Source organism: Talpa occidentalis, unplaced genomic scaffold, assembly GCF_014898055.3.
Source record: "Talpa occidentalis isolate TD23 unplaced genomic scaffold, MPIMG_talOcc4v2.1, whole genome shotgun sequence".
Classification (NCBI taxonomy): Eukaryota; Metazoa; Chordata; class Mammalia; order Eulipotyphla; family Talpidae; genus Talpa; species Talpa occidentalis.
This window is the reverse complement of record NW_026555331.1, coordinates 115,787,872-115,805,741: the sequence shown is the minus strand read 5'-3', so window position 1 is coordinate 115,805,741 and position 17,870 is coordinate 115,787,872. Positions and strand designations below refer to the sequence as shown.

At 32.3% G+C, this 17,870-nt stretch overlaps 1 protein-coding gene across 1 annotated transcript in view; it reads right to left on the bottom strand.

Annotated features, from left to right (window-relative positions):
- PCLO (piccolo presynaptic cytomatrix protein) overlaps positions 1 to 17,870 on the bottom strand; it is a 283,527-nt gene that overhangs the window by 18,755 nt on the left and 246,902 nt on the right. Inside the window, 2 exon segments of the mRNA XM_054692491.1 lie at positions 4,420 to 4,493; positions 8,228 to 8,369. Coding sequence (XP_054548466.1) covers positions 4,420 to 4,493; positions 8,228 to 8,369 — 216 coding nt within the window.

The window sequence follows — 17,870 nt, the reverse complement described above, 5'->3', positions numbered from 1 at the left end:
TACCAAAAGATCAAAAATAAATTCATATACATCAATACTTAAGTCATGACAAAGGTGCCACAACCATGCAGTGGGGAAAGGTGAGACTAACAAATGGTGCTGGGAAAATCGACTGTGAACTAAAATAATAAAATAATAAAAGAAGTGAGATTTAGAAAATAAACAATGAAAGAAAACAATGCATTTTTATTTTGAAAACTCCTTACTTTAATTAGAAAAGGAGTCTGTAGTAATGGGAATTTCCAGAAAGTGACATGAATTTTCTTCAGGAACAAGAATGTCACTGCTGAGTTGTGGGACATTGCTATTCCTCATTGTTCCCCTGGTGCCTATCCCAGTGCCATTAACAACAGGTGCTCAATATTTACCAAGGAGGTGTGAATCTGCTCCTCTGAATCACATAGAGCGTTGTAAATCAATGGCACCTCAATATAAAAAAAAATCAATTAAAAAACCCACTTCCTGTTAAGATATTGAATCAAATCTTGTCTTATTCCTTATCTTCCTAACCTTCCTCTTTAGGTTAGCTTTATTCATGATCTACTTTTATACATGCAATTATTTGAAAACATTTGAGAGTAAAGTCTAGAATATTTCTATAATGGTAGAGGTTTATTTGTTCTGGCCCATTAAAAATGGAAATTGAGTGATTAAATTCAGACTTTCCATATATTACAAAAATGTATGACTTATTAGTGCTATTTTTTTTTTAAAGATTTATTTATCCATACAAGAACCCGGGGGCCGGATGCACAGGAGGGTGAGAGGAGTCATCAGAGACTGAGCAGGGAACAGAACAGGCGGAGTCACCAAAATACACTGCTGAGGGGAGCAGCGGGTGGAACAGGAGAGGTCTGCCATGCCATGAGGGACCTCGCCAGCTGGGATCAAACCTGCACTGCAGAGGCTGCGGATAGCTTCACAGTGCTGGGCTCAACCAGTCTGTACCACTGGTTTTTTAAAGGCATGCAGCCAATTAAATTAAACCTCATACAGACTTGTAACCCTGATGCTTTATAATGCTTCTGAACACAAAATTTAGGAGACTTAAAGAGTCAAACAGTTATATGTAATATTCATGAGTGCTCAATGGCCAAAAACAACATTATTAAAAATGGAATAAAAAAGTGTTGGAAAGGACATGATCTTGAGGGTGTCATTAGAGATTTTTAATGCAAATTGAGAAAATCCTTGCCAGTATAACTGGAACATCTAACTGCTTGGATTTAATTTTTAAGAGAAGTAGTCTTACCTACCCCAACAAATCCATGATTATTTTATCAATCTTTACTAATATCACTCTTTTGGATGGGTTCCAAATAGCTCTCACTTAGATATACTTCTAATTTAATGTAACTACAATTAAATAATGTTTATCATGTATCAAAAATCATACTTAGATGCACTCATATTGTGTACTTCTTTAAATTGTGGACATTCAGCCACTCATTAGTAGAAATGGTCTGTGGTAGTTTTAACAATTTTCTACTACAATTTAGGTCAGAACCTCCAAACCTTGTTTGATTGATCTCACATTTAATGAACTAATTTCATGCTGGGATTAAAATTTATGAGTCACTACTATACAGAAGATGAAACATGATTATAATTAAGTGGAAAATGTGTTCTTTTTATCAGAAGTCAGAATAAGTAGAATTCTGAATAAGTAGACTTGCTCAATAGGTAGAATAGGGACATGGCTAATTAGCATTACAAATTTTAAAAATATTTTCACACAAAATTTCAATTCTGTAAAATATTACTTTTTATATTCTGTTCTCTGTAATTTCAAAACCAGTATTTTTTAATATAAACTGTCTAAAGGTGGTTAATTAAAATCTCTGCTAAATTTTGATTTACAGTATCCTGTTCTAGAACTTTCTTTATAGATCAATTTCTCTTAGAGCAGAACAAGATGTTCATAAAACCAAGTATTTAAATGAGTAGTAGTAAAAGCTCAAAGACTGAAGTAGAACATTGTAAGAAACTACAATGTCAAGAAAACGTTTCTACAATGAGGCATTTTTTCTAGTGGCTTAGTGAAGGATTAAAAAGAAGACAAATCCAATCAGGAAATTAAACAAATTATGTCTAAACACAAATTGAACACTCTGTTCTGTTTGTTTGTAGCCATGATTTGGCTGTTCATGTTGACGGACAGCAGAAGGACGTGAAGGTGGTCCTCTGAATAACTCAAATCACACAAAATATATATCAAATATATACCACAAGAACAACAGGAAGTTGATTCAATATTTCTACATGGAAAATACAAAATCTTGCTGTTAAATTGATGTCTTATCACTTTAGAACAAATAAATTCCTTATAATTTAACATCACCTCTATTCTCCGTATAAGTATTTCTTACTTTTTTCTAAAGTTTTAATATTTATTGTCGTTTCTTCTTCACATTATTAGCAATCTCATGTATATTTTATAGAATTATTCATACCAACTTCATATAGATATGCAAATTATAAACTTGCTTATTGTGAAAATGTCAGAAGTAACTCTGTCAAAAGCAATTTGTCCAGTATATTTCAACCAAAAGGGCACATGATAATAAATGGCTCATATTACATATCATATTCCATCTTGTTCCCATCCTCAACCTCCATCCTTCTGTTCAATAACTAATCTGAGATTCACTGTTGATAAGGGCTAAAACATAAACATATTGACAATAGCTTAAATTAAATATAAATTAGCCAATGATTGTCATCTTGGAAAACAATCATGTTTTGTGTGGGACAAATTTAAAGAAGAAAGCTGCATTACCATGAACACTTTCTATTTATTGAGAGTTGCTAACATTTATATTAAAATAATTTTATTCATAAACTTTAAGATTAAAAAGAAGGTGAAATTAAGTAGCTAGAACTTTAAGTAAACTGAACATGAATTACTTCTCTCTGTACCTGAATTCTAGAGTCATATGAAAATCAATGACCATTACTTTTATATATGATTATACTGTCTATTCACTTTCTGGGCAGTATTGAAGCAACTCTATAGGCAAGGTTTTCTGTAAAGTGTGGGGACATCAATATGAATAAACCACAGCTCTGCTCTGAGTATTGTGCTGCATTATGGAGGAGACAGCATAGAAATAGGTAAATTTAAACCAAAGAGCAATGAACAATATGCAAATTATGGTATGAATAGGCACAAATTTTATGTGTGGTAGAAGGGTGTTGGAGAAAGAGATAAAATTGAAGTGGGTGAATTAAGTTCAGGGCATGTATCACTTGAAGCATATATGGGATCTAACCTGTGTCCCTCCCTGTGTTCTTGGTTATTTCCTTGCTCTCCTCTCAGAGGGGACACTTCCCTGGTTGTCTCCCAGGCTCCTCTGTCAGTTAGTTCTAGCTGGATTTGATTAGTACAGGCAGACTGGAAAATGGAAGCATGGGAGAGGCTGGGATATTTCTCTCCATCCTTGTTTTTTTTTCAAGATATATTTTTGGCACTTGCTGTCCCTCTCCCTTGTCTCTAGCTCCCAGTAAGACAGATTGTCCTTGTTTCACTTCTCACTGGCCTCTTGTCAACAGGGACAGTTGCTCCTTCTGCTACTTCACTATCCCCCGTTTGGTGTCTCAGCTTCTTCCAAGAATATATAATCATTAGCACATAAGATTCCTCCATTTTAAATTTTCAGAGTATTTTTTATTTTACTAGATTGACACAAATACCTGGCAGGCATGAACTATTTGTGTGGGAATTTCAGGGAGTTTGGGTGGTAGATTTGGGACTAATCAACATATAGATGAGGGTTGATGAGTTTATGCAGAGAAAGGGCGGGTAAAAGGGATGGTGGATTGAGGATAGAACTCTGGGGAATATGGGAACGGATGCAGAAAGCAAAGTCTTTGAATGAGTGCAGAGAAAAAAATTTAATAGAATCAGAAAAATGTGGTTATCTAGTTAAGTTCATGTGAAATCTTAGGTATCACCTAAACCTACAATTTTCAGATGACGTTAATGAAGATAGAGCAATTAGGTCACCATTTAGGTAACAGGAACAGACTTGATGTCCATATCTGGGTTTCCTCATTAGTGCTCTTGTGATACCATGTCATTTATTATTGTTCCTGATAGCATGTGATTTGCTATCATAGCATTTTCCTGTATTCAGGTTACTTGCTCCTACTTGTGCGATGTATGTACTTTCAGTGCCTTTTGATGTAAAACCAGCATGTAGGATCATTACTTTCATAATAATTTTAAAAATTAAATGAGATAATGTAAGGAAGATTTCTAGATGAAGTTACAATATCATTCTCAATTAACAGATAACATAAATAATAATGACTCATTTTCTAGTACTTAGAAATTTGCATTCATATTGAAAGAAAAAAGAAATATTCCATGTGTAGCATGTAGTCAACTAAATTCCAGTACTGTATATTTCAACTTACCTTCAGAGTCTGCTAGTCCTGCTCCTACTCCAGGCTGTTTTACAGGATCTTGCCCATTCTGCCCCATCTTCCCTCTAAAAAGAAAAGAAAATGTTATTATTTATTAATGGCATTATATATTCAGACCTGTGATAACTTCCTTGAATGGCAAATATATACACAATTAATTTCTCTATATCATGATGCTCTTAAAATTGGAACTTGTTTATTATTCCTATTTTTTGCCAACATAATACTTCAAATTCTTATTTTGAATATATTAGTCTTTGATTCATTTGTCAAAGATCTGGTCATTTCGGGCCTTGCTGGTGGCTTAAGGGGTTAAGTCTTAGCACTATAAAGTTATCAGCTGCATGAGTTCAATCCCTGGCCAAGGAGGTGACCCACATGGTACAGCATACCTCTCCTCTCTGGCCCGCTGCTCCCCTCAGCAGTGTATTTCAGTCAATCGGCCTCTTCTGCTCCCCATTCTGTCTCTGGTGTATCCTCTCACTCTCCTGCAACTCTGGCCTACACCCCAGTTCTTGTATGCATAAATAAATATTTTTTTAAAAAGATCAATCATCACAAAATTTTCAGTTTATTTTTTAGAATCATAGAGTTCTTTTCTCTGTTTTTAATTCAAGAAGAATAGTTTTTATATCTTCAGACTTTGCTATGCTGAGTTGTAACAGATGCTTTTGTGAAAAGCGGATTTTTGAATCATTTAAAACAATAGAATCTTAGTAACAGATTTTTATTTCACTTGATGACTTTCTTGAAGATCCTTCATCTGTTTCAGCTGGGCACAGAAGCTGGCTTTTGAAGTTAGTCTGCCTGGTCTCTGCTTTTGAATTTGCTTTCATGCTATGTATAATCTAAAGCAAATCAACTTAATCTGGTGAAGATTATTTCTTCTTTTGTAATAGAAGAATAGTAACATTAGCTGCCTTTCGCTTATGAAAAATCACATGGAAAATGTTTATAAAGTGCTTAAAACAGCGCTTGAAACATAAAATTCAATAACTATAAAGTATTAATCTGTAGCTATGCACATAAGAGTGTTAGAATTCAGCTATAGTTTGTTATTCACTTGTAGAATCAGCCTCAAAGTTTTGGAAGGCCAACTAAATGAAGAGTTCACATTTTGAGCACTGTGGGTTCAGAGTATCGATAATATAACAGTGAAAAAACTGTAGGATATATCTTATTTCTCTAGTGAGAAGAAAACCTATATGACATACAAGAGATTTTTGGAATTGTTTTTATATGTACTTCTACAAAATGTTATGAAGAGGTGGAATAAAAATACTTGTTAAAAAGGGAACTTGTTTTTTTTTAATTTTAATTTTAATTTTTATTTATATATTTTTTACATCATTGTTCATTTCTAAACAATGTTTGCTTGAATACAAATAATGAACAATGATGTAAAAATAAAAGTTTTTTTTAAAAGGGAACTTGAACAAAAGAAAATCTTGATACTATATTTTCTAAAAAAATAATTCTAACCTATTTTACTAACATTTAATTCTTACATTGACAAAGTTTTTTGATTTGCTGGATCTACTGAAACAGTAAGTATACTTATTTCTTAAAAATCCAATTGTTACTTACTTGAAAACATCTCTAAAAGTCCTCTTCTTTACTTTAATGGTTATACATTAATGAATGAGGAATGGATGCAAATTCAGAAATTTTATTTTGAAGGTTATTAGACTGTACCATTATGGCAATTCTAGGTCATAGGTTTAAACCCAAATTTTTATGAAGTGATTATGTGAGGGACCAAATGCATTAAAAATGAGAGAAATTACATAGACAGATACATATCAAGTCTTATGTATATATTCAGACAAGATTATATATATACATACATACATATATATATATATATAGATAGATGGAGACTATATATATGTATATAAAACACATACACATACATAATATACACACACACAAAACCAGAATCCTAACTAAGCAATGAACAAAACCTCAGTTTGTGTAATTTCTTCAATGAGATTCAAAACAAGCAGCTCATAAGTTAGAAAGAATTAACTCTGCTGTCTCTTGCTATTAGACAGAGAGGCCATCTAAAGTCATCAGCAATCCCTCCTTTGTAGTGCACTATTCTGATAATTTAACCAAATTATATATCTTGTCACTAAGCCAAACTCAACTGAAAGTGGACATCATTTTAGTAGTGTTAATCTAGCAGATGAGAGTATTAAAAAGTTACTACCTTGTACTATTTTAAACTTTTACAAATAATTATGTCTTGGTAATTATAATAAAAATAAATTTTTGATAATTTTGGATTTGATAATTTTGGGTTTGACTTCCAGATTTCATATTTTAATGGTGATATTCAACTGCAGGTTTTGCTTCTAAGGAACACTGATTTTAGTGTTAGGTACTCAGCCAAAACATGTATTATGTACATTTCTAAGATTATGTAGAAAACTTTTGCAGCATTTTGCAGTGAAGCTAAACAAAGCACGTAGGAAATGTAACTGTGAGTCGTGCAAAGAATGCAATTTTTCTAAACATCCAATAAATAATCTTTATTTCAGAACATTCTGACCACACAGTTTATAATTTGTATTTGTTATTCTGGGATCAAAAGGAAAGATTTATGAAAGCCTTGACATCAAAACAAGGAACTAAAAGTTCCAAGCCCAGAGAGGACTTCATATACATTGGAGAAATGAAAAGGACCCTTTAATGAGGGTACTGACCAGGGGTCTGCAAACTCTTTCTGTAAAGAGCCAGATAGTAAGTAATTTAAATAGTTTCTGCTGGAAGGACTCAGATCTGCTCCTATAGGAGAAATAGCATTTAGCAACATATAAGTAAAGTTCCATCAAAACTTTATGTATACTGAAATTTCTATTTCATATAATTTTCATGTGTCATAAAATGCTATTTTTCTGTTTTTCCCTATTTAAACATTGCAGAACATGAAAGCAATTTTAGCTTTCAGGCCTCATAAAATTTGGTGGCAGTCTGGGTTTGCCTTGGCTAGACCCTGGAGCTGGTTGGCCCAGGGTGTTCTTGAGAACCCGGAAAATGATTTAATCGAGAGGAGAAGGAAAGGTCAGGATAGTGTAGATTTTAATATTGGAACAAAAATAGCCTACATATTTACCTTGGATATTGTTAAATTTTGCCACCATATAACTAAACCCATACTAACATAATCTAAACATAATTTTGCTTTAGATTTGTAACTTGATTTTTTTCAAGGATTTCCATATTACAATCAAACTTCAAGATTACCTGCTCAGGGGCAATTGTACTACTTGATATTTGTTCTAGAAAATATGGAAACACTTCAAAATCTTCTATGTAAATTGCAGTGACATTTATAGTTGAAAAGTCTATATGAGTAACCCAATGTGTCACCCACTTAAAATACAACATATCAGTTCTTTAAATTTGTTTAAATGTATCCTGGTTCAGAGTAAATTATTCTGTTCATTGCAAATACTAATAATGCTTGTGTTTGGCCATTATGTGATTAAAGCATCAATGTACTACTGCTCCTGAGCTGATTCAGACATGACTTATTACTTTAGTGGGTTTAATATTAAATAGAGTTTGCAGTGATTAAGGAGTCCTGATAATAGCCATGTTTCATCCTTAAAATTCACTAAATTAATCCAATCATTCCTGAATAGTCTTTTAATGTAGATATAGATAGCTGAAGTGCTTTGGGGACAATGACTCAGAATTGGTAATTATCTAGTTATTTCCTGTTAAAAGTTAAGAAAAGCTTACTCATGATGCTGCTAACTTTGTAGTGGAAAAAAAAAAAAGAACCACTTACATCCTTGGAATAGGAAATAGATTAGTCTCCCCTGCAGTGCTGCTGCTTCCTTCACTGTCCACGCTATACCCACTGCCAAAGCTGCTACCAGAGGAGCCTGTGGACACGGAGCTTTCTGCAGGCCGGTGATTGGTGGGCTTTGCTGCATGGTGTGGGAAGAGTCAACACCACAGTCAATAAATGAAACTCCCATTGCTCTCCAAATGCATAATTATACGTTTTCTTCATTGACATGTATAAAGAACAGTTCTAGCAAGAAATCCACATTTCTTAACCTGCTTTTCATTTTGATTCCTTAACCAATTATTATGCGTATGCACCACTAAAATATTTCACTGTTTTTATTGGACAGAAAGGAAAAATGATCACAACCAAGGAAAAATCTTTAGACTTTCAGGCTGTTACATAGTATGTAACTATCCATCTATTCTTACTGCTGTTATTTTTAGTGGCTAATTTGTACTTTGTTGCATTAATGATATGGCAAAAGAATAAGAATTTTGACTACTTCATGGAAAAATGAGTTTAGAAAGACTTGGGTAGATAAAAATAGCAGGATATATGAGAACATTGCTTAATTAAATTGTACATTAATAACCGATAATATTTTTCTTCTGAGAGGTGAAATACAAACTGGAATAATTTCAAAGGATAATTGAAAGTCCTGGCCTTGTTTATATATAGCTCTGTCTAGACCTACAACTTTTTAGCATTTGAATATATTTTTTTCCCATAGGCATTTCCTAGTTTATGACTGGAACTTATTTTCATTATTTAGATTTTTTGGGAGTATAAGGAGCCATTTTTTCATGGAAAGATTATAAATTTGCGCTGTAAATTATGCAGTAGGAGTATAATACTGAAATTGGAAGCGAAGTTCTAGATTAGACATTTGGGAGGAACTTAGGATGCAGAAAGAAGAGAGAAGGCTAGTGTTTCCTCTTATTCTGTGTAAGAAAATCTTCTCTAGGCAAATTTTTGAAAGCGTTATTTGAATTGTCACATGGTCCGGATTTAACAGCTCAGACTTTGAACATATTGATCTGGTTTTGCATCCCAGTTCTTTCTACAATAACTCTAAAATGTCTGTTTCAAATTGCCTCATTTGAAAATAATGGGGTTGGTAATGCCTACCTGATGACACTGTGACTCTGAGGAATGAGGTAAAGCAAGATTCCATTAACCCATTCTTCTTTGTCTTGTGATAGTCTTTCCCACACCCCGAACCTCTTATGTAGGGTTTTCCTCTCCACAGTTGTGCCCTACAACCTTGAAGCGTGTCTAGTGCTGACAGTAAATATGCCTCAATACTCTTCTAGTTCTAGACACATCTAGGCTTCAAAACTACATAGATGATTCTCCACACACAGATCTCTGTCCAATCAGGGGTTTCTTGGGCAGCTGCAGAGATTCACATACTGGGGGAATGATTGATAATCAAATATAATGATCCTGAGATACCTACACTTTCTCTTGGGGAGATGCATACAAATACAGTAACTCTTAGCCTGATGAAATTTGAACCAGCATAACCAAAGGAAGTGAAAATTACATACATTGTGAAAGAAACCATTGAGGACAGGAAACCCACCATCTGGGTAGTCAGGGTCAGGTCTTGTAAAGGTTTTCGTTTTTGCCCACTTCTCCCTTTATTCTGTTTCAAGACAAAGCTTCTCTAAGACTATAGGATGTCACATCTATTTCAGTTATAGTAGGATCCTTTTCCCAGAATAGGGGAATTAGGGAGAAATATTTATTAGTCAATTTTTATCATGTATCACATAATTTGGGAAAAGTTATTTTTAAAAAGCCTGTTAAATAACTAGTCTCCAATAGATGGCTAGTTCCCATACAGCTGTATTTATGGAAACAGAGTGATAGTTATAAAATATGGTTAATATTTTCTTCAAGCTATGTAGAAGAAACTCAGATGGTGCATTTAGTGTTAAAGAAAAAGCACTTCAAAAAAACCTAAAAAAATAAAGTAATAGGATTACCAAATTATGAACATGTGTAAACTGTGTAGTTAACCACATAATGAGTCAGATTTTAGTCAACTGATTGTAAACAAAAGAAAGCAGTCATACTTTTTGATTAACATTACATAGTCCAAATAACAAGATTGCTAGTATTTTTTAGTACGATATTGAAAACTTAAACTACATCAACTTGAAAATCTGAATATACCATTTTCAAAGATGAACCTTAATATGAACTAATTTTTAAATCAAATTATCTTTACTAAACTAAAACACTTTCATACAAAAGCAGTTTCACAATGTATCAAAATAATTATTTTATAGAATTGATGCCGTATTTACACTTTAAAATATTCAATCTTTTCTTTAGTGAACTTTGATTTTACCTGATGCATTTGTTAATTCTATTCCTCTTGTGGGAAATTTGGGATGTGTGCAGAATGTAAAACAACAGTAAAAAGGAACAAGACTGGAAATAAATTTAAGGAAATACTGTCTTTTTCATCTTGTCTAGTGAACAGAAGTCTCATTTGAAAAGCTTGTACAAATCTTGTCAATATTTTAAATGCAAACAAAATTTTATAATAAAATAAGAACATCAAATATAAGGAACATGTACATATACTGGAATAAGTGTAAATTTATATAATGTTTTTGCAAAACAAAATTACATATATGCTTGAATCTAAAGACATTTGGGGCCATTAGAAGTAGATAATACAAATGAATCTAGATGTTTGGCATTATCTTAATAAAGTATCTGGTGCTTGATTGATTTTTTTATTCTCAATCTGGTATGTAACTGTAGGACAGAGATAAATAGGTTGATACTTTGTTAGTATCCGAAAAGGAATTCAATTAAAATCCAGAATTTACCTTCCCTGTTTACAGGTCTGTATCTACACAGCACAAAATGCAGTTAAACATACAGAAATGCAGAGGTTTTGATAAGTTGCTGCTAAATATCCACATATTTTGATAGTTCTTTTTCAGACACTTAAAACATGTATACTATTTTCTAGTGTCTTTCTATTGAATCAGTATGCTCCCCCTCAACCCCCCTACACACACACACACACACACACACACACACACACACACACACACAAAGAAAGCATCAGTTCCATTAAATGGTGCTAAATTAATGATTTTTTTCATGAAAAAAGTGCTTTTAGGGCTTAATAGCTGAGATTAGATTTTTAGTAATTTCAGAACATCTTAAGATTTCAGTCGAATTCTCTAGTTGCTTCTCGAAGCCCTTTATCCTTGGCTCCTTTCCAAATGTACCTCTCATTGCTCCTCTATGTATGTTTTACATTGAAGCCCACTTGGCCCATTCACTCTGACTCCCTTTGGCTTGTCTTTCTGTGCCTTGAACATTAATTTCTGTCACTCCTGTTTTGTGCTGCCTTCCTCTGCTCCAGTCACTTTCTCCTTTCTAATTTGTACTTATCAGTAAAGGCCCAGCTCAAACTGTATCTGTTTTATGTACTTCCTAATTCTCTGAGGCAAAAATGAACTCTCCTGTAGCTGGATTCTCATAGCACCTAATCTGTACATCTTTTGTGGCAATCACCTTTTCTCTCTTTGATTGTAGGTGATACATGCACGTCACTGATGGAAGCAGAACTTGTGTTCTGCTTAAAAGCATGGAACTATGCTGAAGAAATATTTAATGAAATAATAACAGTTTTTTCCTTTACTAAAGCAACTAAAACATCTGAATGATTTAGTGCATATTTCACTTTTTATCCAATTGTGTGTTTTATACAAACCACAAATCTTTCATCAGAAACAGCATTTGATATGGGAATCTGTTTCTCATATTCTTTGTCAAGGACACTTTGGATAATCCAAGTTTTTGTAGCTTTTAAAATTAGAGATGCAACTTTAATCTTTCATACTGTAGGGAAAAATGTGGTCACTTAACTAGATGTCTTGTTATTCCAACCTTCCCAAAATTGGTTTCACTAAAAGAAATATTTTATCATAATACACTAAACATGGGAGAGTAGAGCTTGTAAATATCACAAAAGAGAAACATTCATAAAACACCATGAATATTATATACATATATTTAAATTGGAATGACCGAAAAAAAAAAAAAAAAAAATCTGGAGAGTAACTTCTATAGTAACCACCAGAGGGCACTATTATAGAGTCTAGTAAACTAAAGTCAATACAAGATACAAGTACTTTTGCAAAAACAGTTGGTGAGTCCTAATTTATATTTAAGTCTAATTTCTATGTCTTCTATATTATTCGAGGAAATAACATTTTAGGACATTAAAACTATATATGGCTTTCTGTAACTCTGATTTCAAAATTAACAATTTAAAGATATTCTACTGCTTTATTCTTCCTATTTACTTTATCAGTCTCAGCAATCATGGGTGTATTATGCATGACTATATTATGTACCTGTGTACTATATATTAGAAATACCTATTTTCCAAAGGATTGAGGCTTATTTAATAATAAAATATATTTTGGCAATCATTACTTTATGAGTTACTTTTTTGTGTATTTTCTTTTTGAATTCCTATTTGTATTATCAAATGCTAAAAACAAACATATCACATGAATATATGATAATCCCACTCCTATGAAGAGAATTCCTAGATGTATAAATCCTAGAGTATTAAATTACTTTTGTGAATCAACTGTTGAGCAGCATTTCAGGTAAACAATTTTTATCTTCTGAGAGGCAATTTAATCTGTTTTCAATCATTCTCTGACCTACCCATATTATTTAGTGGCTAGATGGTCAGCCATAATTTTGTTTCATTACTCCACTGTGGCTAACCTTAATTAAACCTGTTACTGTCTTTTCCACGAACATCTGTCCAATTAGTTTGCTCTGTTGTTTTTTTCCTTCCACTGTACTGAAAATGCATGACTGTCACTTCATCCACCGCACGATGGCAGCACTGTGTGCAAAGTCCGTGGATCAGAATCCTACACACTTGTGGAATCACGCAATTTAGAAGCAGGTAAGGATTCCAAAGATAATCTGCTCTAAATCTATCAGTTTACCTATAGAAAAACTAACCTCTGGAAAGATAAGTGAGTTGTTTCAGATCATACATTAATGAATGTGAGAAAGAATCAAAACTAAAACATGCTGATATACTCATCTACCAGAATTCAGTTGCTGCCCATGATGTTCTATCAGTGGTTTTATATCCTTGGTCTAGCTCAAAAACTTCAGGAACAATTGATTACATAGGTTGCTCATAATTTCCCAGATTGCTTCACTGATATATTAATATCTTATAAATACAATCTAGAGATTTTAAATTCAGAAGTCAATTACTAAATCTTCTGTTTATTCTAATAGTTTAATGGTGGCGTTGAAATAACCACGTAGTTGTTTTAGAAATTATATATTTGCAGAACATATTTTTTTCTTAGGTAGCTTTAACTTACCTGGTTTCTGTATCAGTGATATTTTCTATTTTCCCCTGCCTTTCACTCTTTCCACTTAACCGCCTGTCCCTTTTATTGCTATTGCTTTTATTTTTTATTGAAGAGATTTTCAATTTTTACTCCACTTGTTCATTTGATTTGAAGTTTTTAAATTCCACTGTTATAAGCATTGTTTGATAGACTTTCCCTTGAATTATGTTTATCAAAGCTCAGGGGAATTACTAAAGAAGAGATGTTGCCTCTTATTAGGACTTCAGAAGCTTTGTTCTAGATTACTTCAGTAGATACATTATCTAATCTGGAAAAAAAATTAAAGGAAAGTGGAATAGTTAGCATCAATAGTCAAGTTTAGGAGAGTTCACAAGTCCTCTGATCACAAGTTCTCACAAGTAAAAGTATGGAGTACAGAGAGGGCTGAGGGCTGACTTCTGCACCAGTCATTTATAGAGACTGGGGTGGGGGTGTGGAACGAAGTCTGTCTCTGAAGTATTTTTAAATGACAACCTATTGGTGTATATGGATATAAACAGACAGCACAAGTTATAACAAACTTTGAGAAATAGGATGTTGCAGTTTCTCTTTCCCTTATAAAAATCAAAATATGTCCCTTAAGATATTTCATATTCACATAATAGCTTCTTCAAGAGAGGGGGTTTGGAGATGTAATGCTTCTGTTTATATTCCCAGGGAAGGTGGGAAAGCTATTTTAATCATGTTCACACTCTTTCCCCTCATCCACATTGGTCTTGTGACTGAATTTTTCAAGACTTTTATTTCAAGGCATTTTAATGTGCAATTCAATCTGTATTTATCTAATGCCAAAAATAACTTTCAAGTGTTTCCTATACTAAATAATCATTTACTTTCTAGCTCTGTACAATATAGGATGAATGAGTACATCAGGAATTAGAAATATGAGTGTAGAACAGGTATACATGTGTTTGGAATTGAGAATAAAATTAGTTTAATAACATGGTCAAGAGGATTTTTCCTTACCTAGTGTAATGTGTCATGTCTCAGTATATTGTAGTACCTACATTTATGTTATAAAGTTGCATTTTAAGTATGTTTCCCTTTTAAAAGGAACTGGCAACTGCTTTAGAACTGGTTGGAGAAGGAGACATTAATATAGATACAGTTTATGTGGGAACCAAAATATCACAGTAAATAATGGGAAAAGTTTAAGATATTATCACTAATGAAAATTTAGAAAGACACTTCATTTAGATTATAATTAGAGTTATGTCCAAATAAGTAGAACAAATATATCAAGTACCAAATTTTGGGTTTTGTGCTTTAAAAATGCTAACACAATTGCTACAATACAGTAAAGACCTTTGTCTTTAAAAGATTAATGTCAAGGAGATTCATATCTGAAAGAATAAACATTCAGATTCTATGTGAATTTTTCAAGGGCAAATCTTAATTTTTCAGTACTCATTTCTTTCCCTTGAAACAAAAGGATTTTTTCCACTTGCAGTTTTTTTTTTTTTTTTTAGAAAACATGCAGGTTTGCTTGAGCAAAGTAATTATAAAAACAGTCAGTTTTGAAAAATGGTCTTATATAATCCTGAAACTGATCACCCAAATCATGAATACTGAGATAACAAGGATATTGTCCTTAAATGAAACCAGATAATTTGATTTATAATAAATATCCTGTCCAAAGTAATACATTTCCAGTATAAATAAATACAAATTACTCACATACTCATATACATGTCTAATGGTCCTACTTTAAACACTGATTTTTTTTTTCGTATCTTTCAAACGTAGTCAATGATGACAAGCAAAGAGGAGGGTAGACAATTGTTGGATAAACCCATGTCCTGTACCATGGTCTCTAAACTCTAGGTAATTTCATTAACCTTCCTGCCTTCAAGTATATTTTTTAATACTTTTCTCCTGTAACTAGTAATACCTTAATGGCCTATACAGATTATGAAATAGCACCATAGTCAAAACCAATAAAATATAATTTCTAGTTATTTCTAAATATGATGATGCTTGGTTGCATATATATTTAGTTAGTAACTGCTAGAATTTTTCTTTATTAATCTCACTTGAAGATAGACAAAACTCACACTTTTCTCATTCTTCATAATTTTGCCAAAATATCTTTAATTGGCTATTCAACAAGCATTACTAGAATGGGAGATTCATAAGGACAGTCATTTTTGTCTATCTTATTCACTGGAGTATCACTAACACTTTTGAAGAGATTCTGGAACAAAATATTCTCTCAAAAATTTAACTAATCAAGGATTAGAGAAGAGACAATAAACCTGTTTTCCCGAAATTTAATTCAAAGTGATGATCTTCTGTTTTTGTATTGCTATTTATGCCTACACAATCAATTTGCATTATATAGCATTAGTAGTATAGGTAATGCAACAGAAGTCAAAAGGAACAAGTAATTTATAAATAATTGTTTTTCTAATAAATTTTATCTTTGAGATAAGCACACAAATAAAATAAATCCTACCTTTATAATCCTCTCTCTCCATCTTTGGTTGGAAATAGCTTGATTAAAGCTGACAGGCAACTTACCAGTAAAATTTAAAAAGAAATAATGAATATGGACATATAATCATAAATTTAATCAAATCATGCCTAATAAAATATTTAAATATGATTATGAAATGAAAAATTATCATTTATCAGACTTAATAATTATAAATTAACATCAAATGATGAGGAAAGGTGTTCTGAAATGCAATATGAAAGGTACTAAAGGCATATAATATTTAAAGACAAACATGGTAATTATACTTGGAAGAAACTAAATCACGCAATGTTTTTGGCTATTGGAAAATTATGTTTGTGTATATATCTAGATCAGTGGCTCAAAGATTTGAGCTTTTACTCTTAAAAATTATTGAATTCCCCCAAGAATTTTGTTTCTTGTGGGTTATATTTATCATATGCAAAACTAAGAACATTTAGAAATAATTGACAAGCACATATTCCACTAGCCATCAAAGCAATGATGTCATGACACCTCAGGTAAACACAGAAAAACTACTGTACATTTGAGAAAGAATGAGAATGAAAAAGTAAAAACATATTCTTGATAATTCTTTGATCTTGTTGAGTCCTGAAAGGTCTCTAGGACCCCCAGAAGTCAGTGGAGCCACTCTGAGAATTACTGGTCTAGGTCTACAGTGATTGAAATGAAGTACTAAACTGTAAAAATGAGAGAAAGCAATTAACACCAGTACTTTTTGACAGCCATCATAAACTATTTTATATATGACAATCATTCTATACCTTTTTTTGCTTTATTTTTATATAGGAAAATACCAAATTGTTAACTTTTCTTGAAAAGATTTATCATTGATCTTAATATGCTTACTGATCTCCCCAAATGTCTAAAGAACTCGTTTCATTTAGAATAACTCTAGAGGTATTATGGCCTGAATTAAAAATTATGTCATAAAATTTCCTTTTATATATGAAAAAAATCTATTTTATATATGAAAAAAATCTTTTATATGTGGAAAAAACCCTATTTTATGGTACATAAAAACCCAGAATAAATAATGATAGTTGACTGGCATAAAATAATACAAATTCTTCCAAAAAAGAGGTTCCCTTTTCACAATCTTTAGTCTTTTTCTATATTAATATATGGAGGTAAAGTAGTAATGCAATATTTACTTTGTCATTAGCAATGAGAATGCTTTACAACAAACTAAAAATGAAAACTCTATATAGATTTTAAATTCATTTTATATGCAGTCAGATAAAATGTAATGTAACCTAAAGAACTTAAAGTAATGTGGTTTTGAGTTTGAAATGTATTAATGGGAAGTGGATTTATTTCTGTCTTCTTTTGAGAAAAAATAAAGCAGAGGGCCTCCCCTGGTGGCCTAGCGGTTGAGCGCTGGGCTGTGAGGCTGCCCGCAGCCTCTGCAGCGCAGGTTTGATCCCTGACCACCGGCGAGGGTCCCACAAAAAACAAAAAACATAAAACAAAACAAAACAAAAAAAGTAAAGCAGAAATTCTATTCCTCTGTGTTTCTTAGGTTTTTTAAAATAGGAACCTATGCTCCTAATTTATCAAACTTTTTTTCCCTAAAAATTTACCTGATCTTATTTCATTTATAACATAAATATTTTTATAACATTAATATTTTGACTATATATCTCTTCAACAATCAATTTAACTAATTCGTATCTTTCAGTTTCCTGAAACACAAAAATTTTAATTATATCTGGACTAATCTTACTCA